This window comes from Plecotus auritus (assembly GCF_963455305.1).
Source record: "Plecotus auritus genome assembly, chromosome: 4".
Classification (NCBI taxonomy): Eukaryota; Metazoa; Chordata; class Mammalia; order Chiroptera; family Vespertilionidae; genus Plecotus; species Plecotus auritus.
The window spans coordinates 192,708,039-192,730,098 of record NC_137775.1 but is presented as its reverse complement, the minus strand read 5'-3'; the positions used below and the strand labels follow the sequence as shown (position 1 = coordinate 192,730,098).

At 61.7% G+C, this 22,060-nt stretch overlaps 3 protein-coding genes across 10 annotated transcripts; 1 reads left to right on the top strand and 2 right to left on the bottom strand.

Moving 5' to 3' along the window:
• The first annotated feature begins 241 nt into the window (after positions 1-241).
• On the top strand, positions 242-10,260 carry DBNL (drebrin like). 4 transcript variants are annotated; one of them, XM_080666895.1, is made up of 13 exons: positions 242-371; positions 3,777-3,832; positions 5,135-5,247; positions 5,628-5,702; positions 6,487-6,633; positions 7,192-7,269; positions 7,603-7,751; positions 7,823-7,871; positions 8,061-8,145; positions 8,524-8,619; positions 8,714-8,826; positions 9,059-9,155; positions 9,526-10,260. In XM_080666895.1, exons 1-13 carry the CDS (start codon positions 289-291, stop codon positions 9,663-9,665), a joined length of 1,281 nt encoding a protein of 426 aa, XP_080523021.1. In that variant the 5' UTR covers positions 242-288; the 3' UTR covers positions 9,666-10,260. The 4 variants fall into 4 exon arrangements, with proteins under 4 accessions (XP_080523021.1, XP_080523022.1, XP_080523024.1 ...); XM_080666896.1 differs by having other exon boundaries at positions 246-371; positions 7,826-7,871; positions 9,526-10,255; XM_080666898.1 differs by lacking the exon at positions 8,524-8,619 and having other exon boundaries at positions 246-371; positions 7,826-7,871; positions 9,526-10,255.
• Positions 10,261-10,690: 430 nt separating this feature from the next.
• On the bottom strand, positions 10,691-13,331 carry PGAM2 (phosphoglycerate mutase 2). Its single transcript, XM_080666890.1, has 3 exons — positions 12,834-13,331; positions 12,542-12,722; positions 10,691-11,105 (listed from the first exon to the last, which is right to left on the bottom strand). The coding sequence occupies exons 1-3, from the start codon at positions 13,245-13,247 to the stop codon at positions 10,939-10,941; spliced, it is 762 nt and encodes a 253-aa protein (XP_080523016.1). The 5' UTR covers positions 13,248-13,331; the 3' UTR covers positions 10,691-10,938.
• A 2,672-nt stretch (positions 13,332-16,003) lies between these two features.
• On the bottom strand, positions 16,004-21,278 carry POLM (DNA polymerase mu). 5 transcript variants are annotated; one of them, XM_080664156.1, is made up of 11 exons: positions 20,975-21,278; positions 20,610-20,790; positions 20,208-20,306; positions 19,880-20,050; positions 19,247-19,318; positions 17,903-18,023; positions 17,381-17,513; positions 17,153-17,255; positions 16,805-17,050; positions 16,653-16,736; positions 16,004-16,597 (listed from the first exon to the last, which is right to left on the bottom strand). In XM_080664156.1, the coding sequence occupies exons 1-11, from the start codon at positions 21,145-21,147 to the stop codon at positions 16,382-16,384; spliced, it is 1,599 nt and encodes a 532-aa protein (XP_080520282.1). In that variant the 5' UTR covers positions 21,148-21,278; the 3' UTR covers positions 16,004-16,381. The 5 variants fall into 5 exon arrangements, with proteins under 5 accessions (XP_080520282.1, XP_080520280.1, XP_080520279.1 ...); XM_080664154.1 differs by having other exon boundaries at positions 16,004-16,547; XM_080664153.1 differs by having other exon boundaries at positions 16,004-16,547; positions 16,805-17,255.
• Between the last annotated feature and the right edge of the window lie 782 nt (positions 21,279-22,060).

The following is a 22,060-nucleotide window of genomic DNA, read 5'->3' as shown; positions in this document are numbered from 1 at the left end:
TCAGGAAAATGGTTTCCTGGTCACTGGCATTTCTGTCGGTGAGCACTGAATACACAGCTATCCTTTCTGACTGGCTGCTTTGGTCTGAACGCCTGTCTCCCCCCCAGTTCCTGTGCTGAAATCTGAACCCCACCGCGACGCTGTTTGGAAGTGGGGCCGCGCCCCCAGGAGAGTGGCGCGGCCCCGCCCGCTTCCTGCTGGGGCGGGGCTTTCCAGCGGGATGGGCGGGGCTTCCGGCCGCGGGGGCGGGGCGGGCCCGGAAGCGGTGGCGCTGGGACGAGCCGGGCCATGGCTGCGAACCTGAGCCGGAACGGGCCGGCGCTGCAGGAGGCCTACGCGCGCGTGGTCGCCGAGAAGTCCCCGACCGACTGGTGGGCGCCGGACCGGGGCGGGAACCGGGGGCGGAACCGCGCGGCCGCGGGCGGGCGGGCTCACCTGTGCACCCACACCTGCACCGCGCCCGGGAGGTGGTTCGGCGCCGTGCCCGCCGCGTACGCCCGGGCCCTTTCCACCCCACCCCTCGGCCTGTCTCTCCGGGCCGGACTCCGCGCTCGGCTGCGCTCGGGGACTGCGCCCGGGTTCTGCTTTGCTGCCGGGACCTCCCAGCCCCCTGAGAAAGCGGAAGCCACGCCCGGCTTCTTGCAAACGCTGAGTCCCCGGACGGGCCTCCGAGAGCGGCTGGTGGCCCGGCGGGACCGGAGCCCTGCCCGAAGGCGTCCAACAGGGAGGTCGGGGTTGGGTCCCTGCTCTGTGCACGTAGGTGTCAGCACCTCCCTTTCTGCAAGGAGACCCCTTCCTGTGCCGGAGCCCAGGGGAGAGGACTGCCTGTCGGTGCTGCTGCCATCCTCCTCACCCCCCACCCCCCACCTCCCGTCTCCCGTGACTTCCTCTGCGAGGCGGCAACTCCTGAGGTTGGGGCTTTATGGCCCCTGGAAGCTGGTCCGAGTCTGGGTGACTGGGCAGCCCTTTGCTTACATTGCTTTCCCTGACTGGTTCTGAGCAGGTCCGGTTAGAAATGCCAGCTGTGGCAGACTAAGAGGTCCCTCTTCGGGGCAGGGCACGCTGGGTGCAGCTGTGTTGCTGGGACCGGTCTCCACTTGTCAAGTGCTGCTTTCTCCTCGCTGCTCCGCTGGAGCCCAGCAAAGTGGTTTCATACAGCCTGACTCTGCAGCCCTCGCCAGGCCTCCCGGTTAGGGCTTTGCTGCTTTGCGTGCTCTGGTGCAGCCCTGTCTGACTCACCTAAAGGACTCCTGGTGTCCTGTGGGCCTTCCAGGTCTCTCTGTCCTCAGTCTTCTCAGAGACTGTCCCTGGTTTGGAGATGATGGAGTTCAGGGATCCCTCTTCAGGCCTCCCATGTTTCAGCCTCTCCTTGAGCTTCTTCCCAGAGCTGCCTGCTACCCCCCCCCCGGCCCCCCCCTCCTCTGAGGGTGCCAAGCTTCCTCTTCTAACCAGTCAGAACCCATCCATCTCGCCAGCCTCCTCACCCCCCACCCCCACCCCAGGCCCCAGTGGCTGTGCCCCTGGCCTCTGCCCTCATTGTCAACAGATACTGTGTGGCAAGTCCCCACTCACTGAAGTTGCTTCCCTGCAGTGACTTCCGGTTGCTCATTAAATAAAGCCCAGACTCCACGCCTGGCTGACAGTCCCTGACTGCCCAGCTCCTGGCCTCCACTCCCAGGGCCCTTCCGTTGAACACACTGTACCTCTTTTTCTCTTCCTCAGACTTGCAGGCTGGTCCCTCCTTGGAGCCCTTGCTTTGGCTGCCTCTTCTGCTGGGAGTGCCCCCCCTTCCACATCATCCCAGGGACCCCCCAAAGTTGTTCTTAGCTCCCCAGTGGCCTTTTTGCAGGGCTTCCTCACACTGCCTCAGCCCCTGGCTGCGGCCCCATTTTCCCAAATCCTCCAGACCCATCCAGGCATCCTCATTGGTTTTGTGTTGCCTTTCTCTTTTCCAGAAGCGGCAGGGTGCGCCCTGTCTGTCCCTGGTGCAGGGCTGTGGTGTGTGCTCAGTGCTCAGGAGAGGGTGGAATGAGGGAGACGGGAAAGATGGTATCAACAAGAAGAGGTGGTCTCGGCGTGGTTGGCAGCACTGGGTGACCCTGGGCCAGGCCCTGAGGCCGTGGGGACGTCAGCTCTGCACCTTGGCTCTTTCTCTTGGTTCTCCCTGGTCGTTCTCCCCTAGATCACAGCCTGGGTCAGCTCCTGCACCCCTCCACCTGGCAGTGCTCGTGTTGCTGTGTGTCCCTCTCTGAGGTTTCTTGTGGCTACATTCCCATCACTAGCAGGCAGCATGTTCTCAGTGTGTTTGCAAGGAATGACTGGATTATAAGGTGTCCAGTGCCTCACGCTTCATGTGCCATGAACAGGCCAGGAAACCCTCTTTTCATGTTCATCAGAAAGAAGGGGGGACTTGATGGAGTGTGGGAACGAGCCTCTGAACTGGAACATCCAAGCATGGCTAAGGCTGGAGCCCAGGGTGGAAAGGAGTGAGGCCAGAGGACCGGGGCAGACACGGAGCCTGGCTCCTGGGAGCTGCTGTGCCCCTTCTTGGAAGAGCCCGACTGGGCGGCCATCGCTGTCCCTGCTGCTGGTCTGTGCTGCTGACTTCTGTGGCCTTCAGGGGGAATAGGGTTTTCTCCGACAGAGAGAGGGCGTGCTAGACCAGGTTTCCCCTTTGACTTGCTGTCGGACAGCACGGCCTGGAGCTGCGCTCCTGCAGAGTTGGTGCTGGTGGCTGCACTGCCAGGAAGCCACCTCTTCCAGAATGTTCTCCTGGAGGTCTACCACCTCCCAGGTCTTCTTTGTCCCTGTTTCTCTCCTTCCATATTCTCTCTCCTCTCCTAGGAAGCTTTGTTCCTTCCTGGCAGCGTGTCCTCCCTGTCAACCAGATCCACTGGGCCTGGATCGAATTTCGTTTCCTCGGCTTTCTTAGGTGGAGGCAGCTCTGCCCAGTGTGTTAGCAAGGCTGTGGGAGCCGAGAAGGAGCTGACTTGGTTCCTTCCCATCAGACTGTTTGCCCTGGAGCCCAGGTCCACCTGGCTGGCTCCGCAGGCCTGTGCTTCCATAGATATCCCTCATTGAGTAAAATTTACCCTATTTCCTAAACACCTCCAGGGCACATGTTTTTAAGCCCAGATCTCTTCCAGAGTTCTTAGGAATAATTAGTCTTTCAGGAAGAAGAGGGGTTGGGCAGGGTCACCTGTGGAGAGGGAAGACTCTGCTTGGTCTAGATCTTGCCCCACAAGGAGCCTGTCCCCTGAGGACCGGGTGCCATGCTGAGTCATGACCCCTCTGGTTTCTGCTGCTGCACGTTTTTGTCAGGGGAGTCCCGACCCAGTCAGACCTGCGGCACCACCCTGCAGGCCCCAGGAGGCGGCAGACATGCCCAGGGGCGGCACCTTCCCAGGCGCCTGGTGCCAATCCCTCCTTCCTGCTTCCTTTGTGCTTTGGGTTCAGGGATGTGCAGGTGTCTGTCTCACATTCACAACCTGGCAGCCAAGCGGGCCCTTCAGGCGTGCACGTATCGAAAGCTGCCTTCACCATGGCTCAGCCTTCCTCAGAGTGGATGGACGCTCCCGTCCTCCGTCTGTCGCTCACATGCCCTGTGGTCAGGCAGGCCAGCGTCATTGCAGCTTCAGAGCTGAGAAGCCACACTTTGGCAGGCACAGGGGGTCACGGTGGGGCCCGTGTTGGCGCACAGAGACTGCCATGCTGAGCTGTCGGGATGAGGGCAGACAGTGCCCACTGCGGCTACAGCGCCCCCTGCTTTGTTTCAGGGCTCTCTTTACCTATGAAGGCAACAGCAATGACATCCGTGTGGCTGGCACTGGGGGTGAGTATGGCCAGGGGGACCCAGGGGCTCCCGGAGGGAGGGTGAGGGGGTGGAGGGAGAGTGGCTCTCAGGGCCCCAGCTCCAGTGGCATCTCAGCCCTCCCAGCAGGAGGAGGGCTCGGGCAGGCAGTGTTGAGGAGTTCCCTGGCCCCTGATCAGGCAGGATGGGGGTTTCCCGATGAAAGTAAGCCCTCCTCCACGTTCTCGGCCTGAGGTGCCGGGCAGGGCCACCCTGTGTTGTAGCTGAGAGAGCTCACGGGGCCTGGGCTGGAGGGGAGGAGGAGGAGCAGACGCACTTTTCCCTCCGCCCCATCTGTTGGGTCGGGGTGACCTGGAAAAGTGCTGCTGGCATGCGGTCGGTGGGCGGTCTGTAAGGAGCCAGTGGGGGCGGGGCGCGCTGCGGCCCCCAGAGGTGCCAGGCCTCGTGTGCTCAAGGCCAGCTCCCCGACCTGGGCCAGGCACAGCTTTGCCCCCAGCGGCTGGTTCTGAGGATTTGTTGGTAGAGAGCCCGCTCTCTCTCCAGCACCTTCCCCACGGCCGCCTTTCTAGAAGGACTGCCACTGTGGTGGCCGCATGCGCTGGGATGCCCGTGGCGCTGGGATGCCCGTGGCGCTGGGATGCCCGTGGCGCTGGAATGCCACGGGCGACAGTTGCAGAGTTTAGCGGTTGAGCCCCTCTTCACAACCTGGGGAGGTGTGCAAGGCAGGTGAGAGCCGCAAACCCTAGCACCTGGTGGGCCTCGGCCTCGAGGTCCAGAAAAAATGTCTCGGGCAGCCCTTCCTGCCCTGGCACTTCCTGCGAGCATCTAAGAGCTGAGCCTTGAGGGTTGGTCCTGTCTGCTCACAGCCCTCCAGGTGGCCCTGCAGTCTGAGCAGCCACATGGGCAGGGCCCTTTGTGGGATGCAGGAAAGGAGGGAGGAACGGGGAGAAACATGGACGTGAGAGAGACACATCGATGGGTTGCCTCCTGTACACACCCTGACCAGGGCTGGGGATCGAACGTGCTACACAGGTACATGCCCTTGACCAGGAATCAGATATGTGACCATTCACTGCACAGGCTGACACTCCCAGCTGCTGAGCCACACCAGCCAGGGCTCGTTTCTACTTTACGAAATAGTGTTTACGCTAGTGCGCTAAAAGTCACCGGCGTTTCGTCAGCCCAGTCCTGCATCCGCCTGCTGGCCCTTCAGGCCAGGATCTCACTCTGATGCAGGAGGCAGCTTGGGCTTCCTTTCCTGGTGGGTGGGGTGCTGGGTGGGCGGGGTGCCTGCTACCTGTGACCCTCCTCTTACTGCTGCAGAGGGGGGCCTGGAGGAGGTGGTGGAGGAGCTCAGCAGTGGGAAGGTGATGTACGCGTTCTGCAGGGTGAAGGACCCCAACTCTGGACTGCCCAAGTTTGTCCTCATCAACTGGGTATGTGAAACCTGGGGCTCGGGGCTCTTCTAGGTGTGACCAGGAAGCTCTCTTTCCCTCCTGCTCTGAGTGATTGGAGCAGAGGAGAGTTCACAGCCGAAGGGCTAGTTCACTGTGGCCCAGAGAGGGCCCGTCTGTCCCTCCGAGCCCAGAATTACTCCTGCAGAATGAAGTACCAGCAGCCACAGGACACCTGATCTCGTCCCCTGGGAACTGAGGGCTTGGAGAGGCCAGGGAGGCTCTGGGAGGGCAGGCAGGGCTGCGGGTGGGGTGGGGATTTTCAGTGCCCCACAGTGGAAGCTGCCCCAACAGCCTGCCGAGTCCAGGAGGACAGCGGCTTTAGGGAATGGGTAGGTCATGCTGGGTGTGTTGTGTTGCAGACGGGCGAGGGCGTGAACGATGTGCGGAAGGGCGTGTGTGCCAACCACGTCAGCACCATGGCCAGCTTCCTGAAGGTGAGGGCTGCACCTGCAGGGCCTCACGGTTCCTCAGGCCCAGGTGTGTGGAGTGAGTGATGGGACCTACAGCCAGAGTCGGAGGTGTGCCCCACGTCCTGCTCTGTCTGAGCCTCAGGGTGTGACCGAGGCTACTCAGCGAGGGCCTGGGGGTGTCTTCAGGGGAGGCGGGGCCGAGGACTGCGAGGAGCACCGTGCGGGCGGGAGCTGGTCCTGGCAGGCCTTCTCTTGCCAGCCTCCTGAGTGCTGAGAACAGGACCCAGCCGTGCTGCAGGGACTTGAGGAGGCGGGGATTGCAGTGCCTACACATGTCCCCCCAGTGCACTGGTTTCCATCTGTTTCTGCATGTCAGTCCTAAATGGAACCTTGTGTGGTTTCAAAAGCATTTGTTTTTGAGGGTCAGGTGACTGCATTTCCTTGGTCACTAGCAAGGAGACCTGGGACTTCGATTTCCAGTTCTGCCAACACTTCCTCAGATGTGCCTCCATTTCTCCAGCTGGGAGCTGGAAGAGAGGGTCACTGGGCGTTTGGTGACAGGCAGAGGCCATAGCCTGGCTCCTCTGTGGTCGGTGGCCCGTGTAGAAGATGTGTGCTGGTTTCTACACGTCTGTCAGGGCTGGTGTTCCTGATGAGAAAGAACCCTCTGATGCCTGAGCCATCTGCTCAAGGCAGAGCCACAGGACACGCTTTGGCCACGAGGGCCTCCCGCATGAGCAAGACGGGTCCCAGCCTGCAGACAGGCGTGCAGTCTGCCCTGGAACTGCAGCAGCTGTTCTCGCTGCAGGGTGCCCACGTGACCATCAATGCGAGGGCAGAGGAGGACGTGGAGCCTGAGTGCATCATGCAGAAGGTGGCCAGGGCCTCGGGCGCCAACTACACCTTCCACAGGGAGAGCGGTCGCTACCAGGACATGGGCCCCCAGGCCCCAGTGGTGAGTGGGGCCGGTGCCGCGGGTGGGGGGCATTCCCAGTGACCACGCGGCTGCCTCGGCCTCTGCACCTGATCCCTCGGGCTGTCTCCTGCCTGCCTGGTCTCAAGGCCACAGCACCAGTGTGTCCCGTGTGGTGGCCGCCGTGGGGGGAACAAGTGGCAGACAGGGCAGGCCCCTCCTAGTCAGGCAGATGCCTGTGGCCTTGGTGCTGGGTGGGGAGCCGAGTCCCCTGACAGTAAGCAGGGGTCCGTGGGGATGTGGTGGGTACTACCATGGTGGTCAGCTGTCTGCGCTGGGGGGCCATCATCCTAGGAATGGCTCCTGGCCAGAGGTAAGCCCTAGACCTGCCCTGGTTTCACCCACAGGGCCTGGTGCAGCCAGAGACCACCCCCCTGCTGTGTGGGCTGCACCTCCTGCTCAGCAGTGTCCAGGGCCTTCCAGGCCAACCTGTTGTTGGCCTCCTTTGGGCACTGGGCCGGGGACCCTGCGTCTGCCAGGTGCTGTCCTGACAGTCCCTGCCCAGACCCCAGACCCTGCGCTCTGTACCTGTCCCCACAGGGCTCCGTGTACCAGAAGACCAATGCCGTGTCAGAGATCAAGAGGTTCGGCAAAGACAGCTTCTGGGCCAAAGCAGAGGTGAGTGCTGCCGGCGCGACGATCGCGGGCGTTTGTGGAGCGTCCAGTGTGCGCCAGGCGTGGAATGAGCACGTCACTCTCTCTGCCGGTTTTCTCGTAACAAGCTCCTAGAATAGAATCACCCACGGGCACAGACAGTGTGGTGAAGGCCTGGGGAACTGGAGGGGCGGGGACAAGGGGGGACGTCTGTAATACTTTCGACAATAAAGATAAATTAAACCAAAAACTGGTGCAATGTTCTTGTCCGTGCCGATGCACAAGTGGCCCAGGGCTTAGCGGGTTAAGGGAGGGGGCTAGAGTTGCGCTGGGTCGGGCTGAGCACACTCCCTGCAGGAGGAGGAGGAGCAGCGGCGGGCCCAGGAGAAGCGGCGGGCGGAGCTGGAACGGCAGCAGCTGGAGCAGGAGCGCCGGGAGCGGGAGCTGCGGGAGGCTGCCCTCCGGGAGCAGCGCTACCAGGAGCAGGGCCAGGAGGCCAGGCAGAGGTGAGCCCCGGGGAGATGGGGCTGCCCGGGGTCAGCAGGTAGAGGCTCAGCGCTGCCCTCTGCCCTCCCAGCAGGAAATGTGAGCAGCAGGAAGTGTTTGAGAGGAGCAGAGAGGAGCAGGTGAGGGGTGCTCACACTGGAGGGCCCGCCCCGCACTGGGTGGAGGCCGCCCGCTGTGAGCTGCCCTGCAGGTGGGAGCCTGGGATGTGTGGGCGCACCTCACCCCATCCCAGGGAGGCCATGAGCCCAGCACTGGGGGGTGGGCAGGCTCACGGTTCCCGCTCACCCTGGGGCCATGCGTGTCCCCAGGAGCCTGGTCAGCAGTCACCTCGGGAGATGTTCATGCAGAAGGACAGAGCTGTGTCCACCGCATCCACCTCCAGCCCCCAGCCAGGTGAGACTTCTCTGTGCCTGGCCCTGCCCTGAGCAGGGCTAGGCGAGGGCATGCAGGGGCGAGTGAGCCAGGAGCGTCTGTGTGTGAGGACAGCGTCTGCCCTGACCTCCTGCAGAGCCAGACCTGGAGGAGAGGATGGGGACCTCCAGCCCCGGCCCCGTAAGCCCTGGTAGAGGTCACTTGGCTGTCAGCTGGGTCCCAGGGGCCCACGCAGTCACCTCTCTGGCCCCCAAAGGACACAGGACTAGTCCTCCAGCCAGCTCTCCCGCACTGCACATGCCCCAGGGGCTGCGGGGAGAGAGTCCCCATTCACTCCTGGTGGGGGGGCAGGGCCCGGAGAGGGCAGGGCTGTGAATCCTGTTCACCGTCAATCTGCAGGCAAACTGCGGAGCCCCTTCCTACAGAGGCAGCTCCCCCAGCCAGAGAGCCCCCTCGGCAGGGAGAGGGCTCACGCCGCCTCAAGGCCCAGCGCAGGCAAGGCTCTCGGCCACCCCGGGGCAGGGGGGTAGGGGGAGATGGGGTGTCCTCTCCCTCCCCAGGGTCCGAGCCGGCTGCACCGCTCTTGCAGGTGTCCGTGAGGAGCCAGCGCCCAGTGCCCCTGCGTGCCCGGTGCAGGCGGAGGAGGAGGCCGTGTACGAGGAGCCCCCAGAGCAGGAGACCCTCTACGAGGAGCCCCCCGTGGTGGGTTCCCTGCAGCTGGGTCAGGGCTGCGAGGGCCTGGGCCCTGAGACAGCCTCCCCAGCACACCGGGGGGCTCACTACCTTGTTTACATTTGGAGCCGCTTGTGCATTAAGTTGTGTGGCGTGCGTGCCGCGTGGGAGGTTCTGGGTGGGGAGCACCGGGGGGTCCCAAGGCCTGGCCTTGGGCACAGCCAAGGGAGCCAGGACCCAGACTTCTTTCCGGTCCGCGCAGGGGGAGCAGCAGGACACTGTCTCTGTGCGTGTGGACCACGACCCCGGGCTGAGCGGGAAGGGGCTTTGTGCCCGGGCCCTGTACGACTACCAGGCAGGTACCGTGCCAACCCACCCCCAGCCACAGGCTCCTCGGGGCAGCCCCAGGGGTGTCAGAACAAAGGCGGGCGAGAGAGGAACAGGCCTCTCCGTGGGTACTGGGCAGCTCCTCATCCACAGCGTGGCTCCCCTGTGCCAGCCTCGTGGTAGGGCCTGAGGGTGTGGCTGAGCGGTGGCTCTGGGGGTGGCCTCAGGGAGCAGGCAGATGTGCGGGAGGAAGTGCTGTCTCCAGCCTTTGGCTGGGACGGGCCCAGAGCCAGGCCCTGGGGGAAGGTGTGTAGGGAAAGGCCCCTGGCACAGTGTCTGGGCGGGTGGGCTGGTGCCTGGGCCCGGGGCTCCCAGTGCAGCTTCGGGCTCCCCTCCTTTCAGCGGATGAGACCGAGATCTCCTTTGACCCCGAGAACCTCATCACGGGCATCGAGGTCATCGATGAAGGCTGGTGGCGCGGCTACGGGCCCGACGGCCACTTTGGCATGTTCCCTGCCAACTACGTGGAGCTCATTGAGTGAGGCTGCCTGTGGCCTCGTCCCGCCCCACGTGGCCTCGCTGCTGGAGGTGGCGGCGTGACCCTGCGCCCATCCTCTTTCTGGCGTGGGCCGCAAATGCAGCAATAACCCGGTGGTTCCCACACGCTTCTAGCAGCCCCCACAGCAGGGGCCTCTGCCTTTCCTGTTCCCTGCAGCTCTGAGGGGTGGTGGCTGGGGAGCCGTGGGCTCAGCGGCTCGTGTCCAGCTGGTCCCGGCAGCTCTGGTGGCGGCAGCTGGTCTGGGTCCTGCTCCTCTGTCCCCTGCCTGGCTCTGGGCACTGGGGATGGGACGACAGGCCCCTGAGTACCTGGGCGCAGCGGCAAACACGTCTGTGCTTGCTCTTGCCTGCTGGCCCTGTGGGGACACCTGCCGTCTCCCCCGTCCTGGACCCGCCCCCTCCCCCCCCTCTGTTGGTGGAGTCAGCGTTGCCCAGCCAGGCCCCAGCTCCAATGCCGTGACAGCCTGGCGGCCCCAGGTGGGACCCACCTTCCTGGACGAGGCATTAAGATGTGACCATGTTTCTCTCTCAAATCAATAAAAAACAAAAAATAAAAAAGATTAAGATGTGAGTGAAGTGAGCCTCCTGTGCTTGTTCTCTGGGAGGGCTGAGGGCCTGCCTTGTCCCCTCCACGGGGCCTGTGCCCAGGTGGGACTGTGTACGTGTGCATGTGTGTGTGTGTGTGTGTGTGCAGTGAGGCGCCTGGTGCCCAGTGACACGGGGAGAGTCTACTTCCTCCTGTGCCCTGGGTGGAGGCTGTACTGAGGAGGCCTGGGGTATAGGCAGGTGGCCCGCCCTGTGTGGCCCTTGGGCAGGCCAGGCTGCGGGCAGGCCTTGATTTCTCGCCCACAAAGACGACAGTGCCCCCCACCCCCAGCTGTGGAGGCCCCATGAGTCAGGTGTCCCCACTTTTGAGGCCATCTGTGGGCATGTCTCCAGATAAGGTGACTCCCAGGCAGGGGGACTCGGAGACCGCAGAGGACAAGTGTCTAAAGGGAGCCAGCCAGGTCACTTAGCCTCCCTGGAGCCAAGTTACAAGCGGGTCTTTTGCTTTGGGGGTTACCACAGGGACTTGTTAGAGCCACCTCCTGGCCAGGGATGGGGGCCAGGTGCCCACACACAATGGGCTGGGCAGACAGGAGGGGCCAGGCGCCCCTTGGGCAGCGTTTGTGCATCTCGGCCCAGAGTGAGCGCGGGGCACGCGGGCCACGCTGGACATGAGGTGGGGGAGGCGCCTTTATTGCCAGAGCGGACGCCTCACTTGGCCTTGCCCTGGGCGGCTACAGCCTCCATGGCCTTGCGAACGGTCTCCTCGTCGCCTAGGAACCGCATGGGCTTGGTGGGCTTCAGGGCGTGGTCCAGCTCGTACACGATGGGGATCCCAGTGGGCAGGTTCAGCTCCATGATCGCCTGGTCCGACATCCCTGGCCGGGAGGAACCAAAGGCCTCAACCATCCCGGCCTGTCCACCAGCTGCTGACCTTTACGAGCCACGGCTGGTCAGCAGACACGGCCTCCCTGCCAACCGCGGGGCTGGAGACATGTGCCCGAGAAGGTCAGAGCAGACCGGAGATGAGGCTACAGGAATAGCCGGCAAAACCAAGGCTGTGTCCTGGGCCAGCGCCTGGTCTCGGCCCAGTGTGGACTCTGACCAGATGGCCAGTGCTTGGTGCAGTTGGGACATCAGCCATTCGGTTACGGGGAGTGCTAAGCTGGGGCTTCCCGAGCAGGGGAGCAGGGGTGCTGCTACCCACAGGGTGGGTGAGGGACAGCAGGGGGGTCACTGGGGCCACAGTGGGCGGAGGCTTTGCCAGGCGGAAGGCTGTGTTTTCTGAGGAAACTTGACCCGGCCCGACTGCCTCCCGCCTGGAATAGCTCGCCCTTTGGTATTTCCACCCCCAGGAAGCGAGGAGCGAGTTCCCGGCAGTGGAGACCCCGGCATGCTCCCGGCACGCTGGCACGAGGAGGCATCGTCGGTCCGCCTGCTGGGCTCAGTGCCCGCTGAGGGGTCTGCGGCCCTGGCATCCCGGGCAGGACAGGAGCTGGCCAGGCCTCCGGGCCGGCCTGTCTGCTCTGGCAGCTGCCCACCACCCCACCTGTCTTCCTCTTCTTGATCCCGAACTTGAAGGCCAGCAGAGGCTAACAGACTGTCCCGCTGTCTGAAACTCCTGGCGGGCCGGGTCCTGTCAGGGTCGTCTGCCAAGGAAGCCCGGGAGGAGCCGCCATGCGCTTCATCAGGAGCCTAGCTGTGAGCCTGGGGTCTCCAGGCTGCTGCACACCTGCACCCTTTTGAGTGGTCTCACCTCTGCCTGAGTGGGTGGAGCTGGGGCGGGGCGGGGCTTTGCCCTGGGCCCTCGTCCAGCAGCCAGCAGTGCCAGGTGTTGCCCCAGAGGGTGGTTGAGGCCCAGCAGGTGACACGACTGGACCAGGGACACACAGCAAAGCAGGGTTTGGAGCCAGCCGGCCCTGCTCTTCCTGGCCGGTGTTCCTGGGCAAGATGCCACCCCAGCACCCCCACCTGCCCAGGGCTCATGTCCAGGAAGCTGGGGGGCCCGGGGCCTCAGCCCCTGTGCAGGGCCTGGCCTGGTCAGAGTGGGAGGCCTTTCCACCTTCAGTCTTCAAAAGGAAATGACACGGTGTCCCAGTACATGCACAGAAACGAAACCAAAATCCTACAGAGCTGTTTCCTACATGTTTGTCCAACTCCCCGTTCAATTCCGTTGGAAAACCCCTCCCTGGGCCCTGAGGCCTGCAGAGCTGTCTCGGCCAGGCAGTGGGCACCTGCTGAAATGCGAGCTGGGCAGGTTCAGGGCCCGGTGTCACTCTCCCACCCCCACCCATGCCCCGTGTGAGGGCCTCACCTTCCAGGTGCTTGACGATGCCCCGCAGGCTGTTCCCGTGAGCCGCAATGAGCACCCTTTTGCCGGCCTTGATCTGGGGGACGATCTGCTCGTTCCAGAAGGGCAGGGCCCGGGCGATGGTGTCCTTGAGGCTCTCACAGGTGGGCAGTTCCCCCGGCTTCAGGCCTGCGTACCGGCGCTCCTGGGGGTGTGCAGGCGCGGTTCACATCCCCGGCAGTCGGTCCCCCGCCTGGCCGCCCCTTCCCAAGGCCCCTGACCCCAGGCTTGCCCTCGGGCACCCTGAGCGGCTGACCTTGCTGATGACGCTGTAGTAAGGGTGCTTCTCGTCCATGGGGGGAGGCGGGATGTCGAAGGAGCGCCTCCAGATCTTCACCTGCTCCTCCCCGTGCTTGGCGGCCGTCTCCGCCTTGTTGAGGCCCGTCAGGCCCCCGTAGTGCCGCTCATTGAGGCGCCAGGTGCGCACCACCGGCAGCCACATCTGGTCGGTGCCTTCAAGGATGGTCCAGAGCGTGCGGATGGCCCGCTTCAGCACCGACGTGTAGCAGATGTCAAACTCCATCTTGGCATCCTTGACGGCCTGGGCCCCCCGCCTGGCCTCCTCGGCCCCCTTCTCACTCAGCTCCGCGTCGAACCAGCCGCAAAAGCGGTTCTCCTGGTTCCAGGTGCTCTCGCCATGCCGGACCATCACCAGGCGGTGGGTGGACATGGCTGCGGTGCTGGGGACCGTGGCAGGCTCCCGAGGAGGACAGCTGCCTCTGCCCCGGCACCAGCTTTATAACAGTCCCTCCCCACCCCCACCAAGCCAACTGCCAATCTGCATTCCAGGCCGACAGGCAGACACAGGTGGCCAGCAGCAAACTCTCCAACTCTCAAGGGAGGGTGGGCCAAGATAGACTTAAAATAGTCCCACAGCCACTGGTCCCCATATGTCCAGAGCCCAGAGGGTGGGGGGCGGGGGTTGAGGGGCGGGGACGGCTGCTGGGCACGGCTGGGAATGAAGGATGGAAGCACTGGCCTGGACCAGCCTGAGGGGTGGGCGCAGCAGAAACAAGGGCTCTCCAGGGAGAGCTCCCCACGTTGGCGCTCCAGCCCCCGTCAACCCCTCCTTCCCAGGGGCCTGGCACATGACACAGGCAAAACGTCTCCCCACCCCCACCCCCCACTTGCTTTCTCCTGTCCCTGAGCACAGCTGGGAGCCCACCCACAGGCTGTGAGGAAGCACCTGGCATCAAGGGGGCTGAGCAGGTGTGTGGACATGTGCGCTACACACACGTCTGTGTTGCGTGTGTCTGCATGTGTGCATGGGCCTATGTGTGAATGTGCACGTGTGTGGACTGTGTTGTTTAAGCCCACACTTTCCTTATCTTCTGTCTGGACGATCTACCCATTTTGGAGAGGGGGGTTCTGAAGTCCTGCTGGCCTGTACCCCGTCCTTTCTCCCTCGGGTCTGGTAATGCGTGCTCATCTATGTCGGCGCTCCTATGTGCATGTTCTCTTGCTGGATTGACCCCTTCATTACACAACGACCTTCTCTGTCCCCGTAGAGACTTGGACTGAAGCCGGTTTCGTCTGATGAAGGTATAGTCCTGCTTCCTTCGGTTTCCATTCGCATGGAGTATCGTTTTCCATCCCTTCACTCTCTCCGTGTGTCCTCAAAGCTGAAGCGAGTCTCTCACAGGGAGCACACAGGTGGTTCTTGTTTCTATAATCCATTCAGCTGCTCTACTGTATATATAAACACACTTTTATTGATTTCAGGGAGGAAGGGAGAGGGAGATAGAAACACCAATGATGAGAATCATTGATCAGCTGCCTCCTCGTGCCCCACACTGGGGATCAAGCCTGCAGCCCAGGCATGTGCCCTGAACCAGGAATCAAACCGTGACCTCCTGGCTCATAGGTCGATGGTCAACCACTGAGCCATGTTGGTCAAGAGGCGGTGGGTGGGTTAGAGCAACTGATGCTGGTCATCTTTTGATTAGAGAATTTAGTCCATTTACACTTGAAGTAATTATTGATAGGTGTGGACTTACTGTTGCTATTTTATTAATTTTTCCTAGTTGTTTTGTGACTCCTTGGTTCCTTTCTTCGCCTCTTGCTCTCTTCCTGTGATGTGATCCTGTTCTGCAGTGGAACACGTGGGTTTCGCTATATGTACGTTACAGGCTCTGGCTTTGTAGTCCATGAGGCCTACATGGAACATCTTATAACAGTCTATTCTATTCTAACTTAACTCTGAACACATACTATATTGATTTTCAGAGAGAGAAACATCAATTCGTTGTTCCACTTATTTATGCTTTCATTGGTTGCTTCTTGTATGTGCCCTGATCAGGGATAGAACATGCAACTTGTTGTATTGGGACGATGCTCTAACCAACCGAGCTACCTGGCCAGGGCCTGTAGTATTCATTAAAAAAAAGAGGGCAGCCCTAACCGGTTTGGCTCAGTGGATAGAGCGTCGGCCTGCAGACTGAAGGGTCCCAGGTTCGATTCCGGTCAAGGGCATGTACCTTGGTTGCGGGCACATCCCCAGTAGGAGGTGTGCAGGAGGCAGCTGAGCGATGTTCTCTCCCATCGATGTTTCTAACTCTCTATCCCTCTCCCTTCCTTTCTGTAAAAAATCAATAAAATATATATTTTTAAAAAAAGAGGGCATTTAACATGGAGAAGGTGTAGAACTGAGAACTCAATGTTTTGACTTTGGAAATTATTTTTTGTTCCATTGACCCCATTTGGTGCACGTGACTCCGATGTTGAATTGATGGAAGACATAACATTTATTTCAGTGCAACCTGAAAATATTTCCACAGCACAGGGACGGGCTGGCTCCACACCACAGAGAGCGCTCACTGGAGTGGCAGTGGCACCCACGACTTGTCCAGGTGGCTCCTGTGGACTGAGTCCTTGTATAGGGTCCCCCACAAAGAATGCACAGCATGTCCCTGGGGACCATTGAGTTGAGAGCCCTCCAAACAGGAAGCGGGAGGAAGGTTCCTTTGGGCACACACAGGCCCGTGGCTACCTGATCAGGGTATAATCCGTGTACTCAAAATTGAGGTGCTGCAAGAGGGGATCTTGCCAGGCCCCACAGATGTTGCTCCTATCAGAGAAAAAATAAAAATTTCTTCTGAACCACATCTTCTTCCATTTCTTTATTTTTTATTTTTATTTTTTTCCTTCCATTTCTCAGGAAGCTCAGCTGCATTATGATTTATGGGCCACGTGGTGCCTGCAGTCCTGGTTTGCTCCGTGTTCTCATTTCATTGCATCCTGGGCAGGGTGTGCGGTGGCAGGGCCTTGTACACAAGAACCATAGGGATCCTCCAAAAGGCGATCCGATAGGATAAAAAGGTCAAGGTCCCACGATACAAAAACCAACCACATGTCTACACACTAGTGAACAATCAGAAGGCAAAATTAATAAAATTCCACTTAAATGACATCAAAAGAATAAAATACTTAGGAATAAATTTAATAATTTATTAAAGTTTATAAAATTTTAATATAAATTTATTCTGAAAACTTTAAAGAATCACTAAAACTAAAGGAGATCGAAATAAACGGAGAGGCATCTGTGTTTATGGATTGGAAGTCAGTACTGTTACCATGGCAACACTCTCCAGATGCCCAGCTCACCCTTCAGGGCCCCAGAGTCACACGGCCATAGTCCCAGTCCCCCTCCACCCCCCGGCACAGCAACACTTGCAGAAAACAGCCTGGTTTGCTTCATGTTCTCATTTCATTGCTTCCCGGGCAGGGTGTGCATGGGGAGTGGGGTGCACAAGGGGCTCCCCCAGGAGGGTGAGAGTTGCAGCAACCTCTCCAGCCTGCAGATGGTCAGTGTTCAAGGGCATCCATGGTCTGGCTGGCTGAGCAGCCCCCCATCCCAAGGAGTGGCTGAGGGCCGCAGAGGGGATCAGGCGTTTCTCTGCTCTGGGGGAAGGTACGCCAGGCCCAGATGTTTGAAGACCTCCTCCTCGGCAGCCGCTTGGAAAAAGGTCTTCTGCAACAGAGAGTGGGCCTTGGCGCTGGGCCCTCCACCATGCAGCTCCCCTCAGGACCCTCTCTGCTGGGCCCAGGCCCCCTGCCTTCTGCCCCGGCCACACACCTGCTCCGGGTCAAACAGCCCATGGCTGTTCAGCCACAGACCCCGCTCCTTCCGGCTAAATCGGCGAAGCTCCCGCTCAAAATGCTGGGGGGAAGAGAGGCGTCAGCAGGGCCACAGCCCAGACCCTCCCCCGGCCCCCACGCACTGCCTACCTTGGAGCCAGTCCAGCCCAGCAGGGCAAAGGGGAACTGGCTGATGGGGGCGACCACCAGGTCTACACGCACAGCCTTCCAGGAGGCGTGGGGACTCCGGGTCCCCCGCTCGGCGGCCCCTGAGGGCCTTGGCAGACGGAAGATGCAGAAGCTCCGCTCAAAGGTGTCCATGGAGCGGCCCTTCGGGGCCAGGCGGGCAGGGTCTCCACTGGGGCCGCGCTGATGCTGCTGATACAGGACAAGGCCCTGGGGCGGGGGGGGGGGTGGGGGAGGGCAGGTGTGACCCGCTGTCCATGCGGCTGGAGGGCGGGGCCCAGTAGCTCCCTGGGAGGGCAGGGACGCTCTCACCTGCTGCTCCAAGTAGCACATCACCCTGGGCAGCAGCCCCACCTCCTGGCCCTCCTCGGGGTGGGTGATGAGGAAGTCCACGTCGTGGCCCTGCAACTTCCCCCTGAGGGTCGGGTCTGATGTCCAGGTGGCCCAGGGACAGGATCTCCCAGTTCCCTCGAGACCCTTGGGTGTGGGAAGGCCCACGCAGTGGCCGCCCGGAGCCTAGCCGCCTGCACATCGCCTTACCTCCGGAAGCCACCAGCCAGCGTGACGGTGGCCCGAGGAAGGGCCCACCCTACAGCCTCCTCCACCACCTGCCGCAGGGCCTCGGCATCGGGCCGCTGGACAGGGGCGCTCAGGTCCTGGTAGTGCTGGAGGCCTGGGGGCGAGGCGGCTGCTCTGACCCACCCACCGCCTCTCTACCCTCCTCCCACCACCCTTCTCCCTTTCAAACAGCAAACTTCCTTTTAAAGGTGACTATAGATTCAGGGCACTTGAAAGAAACCCCAGAGGTCCCCTGGGCCCTCCCCAGCTCCCCGACCCCAGATCTTAGACCGGAGTGTGCTGAGGGTGCCGGCCTCCGGTGAGGTGGGCCGGAGCTGATAAAAGGCACAAGGAAGACGCTCCGTCTCTGAGGAGCAAGCACCGTCTCACCCGTGTCTCCCACGTCCCTCTGCTCTGACCCCACCGGCAGCCTCAGCACTCGGGGTGGGAACCTTCAGGCCCAAGCGGGGGTGGGGGGTAGGGGGAGCCCCACGGTGCGGTCACCTGCTTTCTGCTGCTGGGTCAGTCTCTGCACCTGCTTCCAGACGTCGTCCAGCGTCCGCAGTCCTTCCCGGTACCACTGGTCAGCAGTCCTCACACCGACCCCGAAGATCCGGGTGAAGAGCTGTTAGGAGGGTGAGGGCAGCCCAATCAGGCCTGGGTCGCCTCACACCCCGGTCCCCTCCTCCAGGAGAGGCCTCGCCCAGCACCGGCACCGTCACCAGCCCCCTTGCGGCGCCGAAAACCATCACTGCGCTCTTCTCCTTCAACAGCGCCAACACGAGGCTGTGGGAGGCAGGGGGCTGGGGTTGCAGATCTGGCCCAGCCAGCGGTCAGCACAGAATCCAGGCCAGCGGGGTCGACCCTACCGGAGCCGACCTCGCCCTGACCCCGGCCCAAGCAAGTCACCTGTCTCTCTCAGCTCGCTGGCTGGGTAGGCACCCTCCCTAGGCCTGCCCCTCAGAGCCCCTCCCTGGGAATCTCTGGAACTAAACCAGGTCAGGCCCATGCCGTGGTGGAGCTGCACCGTGGGAGGGAGCACCGGCCCCCTTCAGGCTGTGCGGACCACCCTCTCCTTGATCCCTAACCAAGGGCAGGCATGCACTGGCTCACGGTCACCAACAGAAACCTCACACAAAAACGCTGAGAATAACCTAATCACACTTTACAAAAATAACGAATTGTTAGCATGCTTCCCTGCAGGCTCAGATGCACTCTGGGGTGCCCACAGGGAGGCAGATGGCTGTCCTCTGTCCACGCTTCCCCACTCACTAGCTCCTACCTGAGCCCCTCCATCCTTCACACATGGCTCCCCGCTCCTCAAAGCCCCCCTTGATCCTCATAACATCTGGGCAACCCCAGGGCAGCGAAGACCCCGCCTGTCCGGGAAGCCCTACTTCCCACAGGTGGCCCATCCGACAACCTCTGGCCACAAAAGCAGGGCGTCCAAGCAGCAGGAGGGACACTGGCAGCTCCGCATCAGACCAGAGGTGAGGGGCAAAGGACAGGTGCGCCGTGGACCAGGTGGGACACACCAGGAAACGAAAGTTCGAGCTCAGACAGAGACAGTCCAGGGAGCCCGCGCACCTTCGTCCCCCCACGTTCTGCTGAGGCTCACAGAGCCGGTCACGCACCAGAGGCCAGTCCCTCAACAGTCCAACAAAGACAGGCAGTGCTGAGTGATCTAGAACATTCCTGTGCTCAAAACAAGCTTCTCTCTGTGGTCTGTTTGGCTGCCTCATGCGAGTCAGACATCAACTGCCACTTCCTCAGAGGCCTCCTCTGACCTGACCTGTGGGCGGGTCCCTGGGGAGAACTGGGTGTGCCCCGCCGGGGTGGCCGGTGTACCTTCATGCTCTGGTACCGCTCTGAGCGCTGGACTCGCTCCACTTCCTCACACACCCCGTGTTCCAGCAGCTCCTATGGCGAGACAAAGCAAACCCAGCCTGACCACAGAGCAGACCCCGTGCTCAGCAGGGGGCCCTGCGGGGTCAGGATCTGAGGGACTTGCAGATGGAGACTGCCTCGGAGCTCCTCCCTCGGATACGTCGCAGTCGATGTAAATAATTACCTTTAAAACATAGGTGATGAATTCAATGCCACTTCATTTAAAAGCAAACTGAATCCAAAAGCATCTCTTGCCATGATGTCCTCTCCCGGTGACGTGCACAGAAGCACGGCTTTCCTCAAACACTCTGCCCAGAGAGGTGCTCCCACTCTGGCTGCTCTGCCACGTCCCGGACAGTGTGGGCCGATGCCAGCAGTGCCCGAGACCAGCCTGCAGCCGAGCCCTCTCAGCCGCCCTGACGCGGGTGCTGTGGCCTCACTCACATGAGGTGTCTGGGTGGAGGGTGGCGTCCCAGACTGGGAGCCTGCGGCTCCTCCCCCGCTGGGCTGCACACAGAGCCAGATACTGTCACAGGCTCCACCTCCCTGACACCCACTCGCACTCACACCTTGCTAAGTGCGGTGAGCACCTACCTGGATGACCCTGCAGGAATGCTCTCCGAAGTGGGGCAGGCCCTGCAGCTGGCTCAGGGCTGTGACGGGGCAGGGCAGCGCCTTGAGCATGGAGGCTGCTCTGCAGAAGGAAAGGAGGCGGCCCTCGCTGCCTTCAAAGCCCGCAGCTTCTGCCAGCATCTCCAGCGCCTCCTGCAAGGAGGGGCCCTTCGTGAGGGCAGGGTGGGTGGGGAGCCTCACCCATCCCTCCAGCTTCAACGCCCCTGTCCCCGAGGCTGGGACAGAGTGGGGAGTGCTCACAGGAGCGGGCCTGGCCCCAGCTCAGGGAGGCTGGGATCCCCTGGCTCACCGAGAGGCTGGTGTTGTGGTGTGTGAGGGGCGTGGGACGCTGGCACGCATAGAGTGGCATCCACACTGGGTTTGGCAGCACCTCCCTCGGCACAGCCACCTGGGGACAAGCAATCAACAGGCCACTTGGAAGCTTCAAGACTGGCTGCCCTCAGAGTCTTGCCTTGCCTGGGCAGGCACCTGGGGCTCTCAGGTACACAGGACAGGAGCCCCCTCTGAGGGGACGAGACTACTGGGGGCTACAAACAAGTGGGCCCCCAAAGAAACTGAGAGAAGGTGGGATGGCCTGTCGTGGCGATCTGGGCAGAGCCCTCGCTGCCCATCTCATGTGGACACGCCTGCCCATCACCCGTCCAGCTGAGCTTCCACCTGCTGGGCCTTGCTAACCCTCTACCCAGCTCACCTGCAGGCAGTGCCGGCCCTCCACAGGGACCGGCTGCCCAGCTGCCATGCTCTCTGTGAACCAGCTGATGTCCAGCAGGGCCGGGTGGGTGCACCCTGGGGGAGGGGCCGGCCTGCTGTCCTGCCAGCGGACGGCCTCCTCGGCTGTAGTCTGCTCCATCACCACGTGGGTCACCTCGGAGCTGGGCAGAGGGAAAGAGTCCTTGCCCAGGCCTGCCACCCTCCCTGCTGCACTCCACACCTGCAAGCCTTCGCTCAGCCAGGGGAGCACTATTCATTCTTCAAATGTCCCCTTGTCAGGTAGGCGGCCCCGCCCCCAGGCAGCCGGCCCCGCCCCCAGGCCGGCGACCTGCAGCAGACACGCACCTGTAGGCGTCCAGCACGCGGAAGCCCTTGGACAGCGCCAGGCGCGTGAGGAAGGCCCGGCGGCTCCGGCCCATGCGCGGTTCCGCCAAGTAGATGGCGACGCCGGGGAAGCGCACGGCGGAGGAGACGGCGCAGGGGGTCCCGACCCGCGCCTGCCGCCGTCTCGGGAGCATCGGGCCTGGGCCTCGGGCGGCGCCGGCAGAAGGCAGCGGGCAGCGGGCAGCGGGCAGGCGGTGGCCCCGGCAGAAGGCAGCGGGCAGCGGGCAGCGGGCAGGCGGTGGCCCCGGCAGAAGGCAGCGGGCAGCGGGCAGCGGGCAGGCGGCGGGGCGGAAGGAAGGCGGTCGGAACCAACTGGAAGGGGAAGCGGCGCGGACCTCCAAGCCGGGGCAGGCTCGGCTCCATGCAAATGAAGGTTCGGTGGGGCGCCAGAGGCCCCGCCTCTATTCAAATAGCACCAGAGGGCACGCCTCTATGCAAATAGCACCGTAGGACACGCCTCTCTGTTGAAGGGCGGGGCCGGGCCGGTGACCACGGACAGCAGGCGGCGCGGGGTCTCGGGAAGGCGCTGGTGCAGCGGCCGCTTCCAACCAGGGAGAGGCTTTCAGTTGGATGGCGTTGGGACAACTGGCCGGCCATCTGGAAGAATAGAAGTCGGGGCCCTCCCTCACTAACACCAAAATAAAATCCAGATGGATCAAAGGAAGAACGTTCTGGAAAGGGGATGAATGTTTTCATTGTCTAAGTGTCACAATAAACCTGAAACACTGAAAGAAAAGGAGGATAGTCTTGACTACATACAAATTTAAAATTTGAAAGTAACCCAGAGGAAAGTGTCTGACACATTTTGAAGTTAAGTCTAATTCATGTAATTATGAAGTTGTCCACAGATAAATAAGGAAGATGATCTAATAGAAAAATTGGCAAGAGCAGCAGTAGGCAAGTCACAGAAGAAACGCTGCTGGTAAACTTAGGCCATGTCGCCTGACCTGCCCAGTCATCAGAGAAGTGCACATACAGGTGAGACAAGTCCACCTGCCGCATTGTCGAGCGTTTAAAAAACTAATCACACGTGTTGAAGATGTGAGG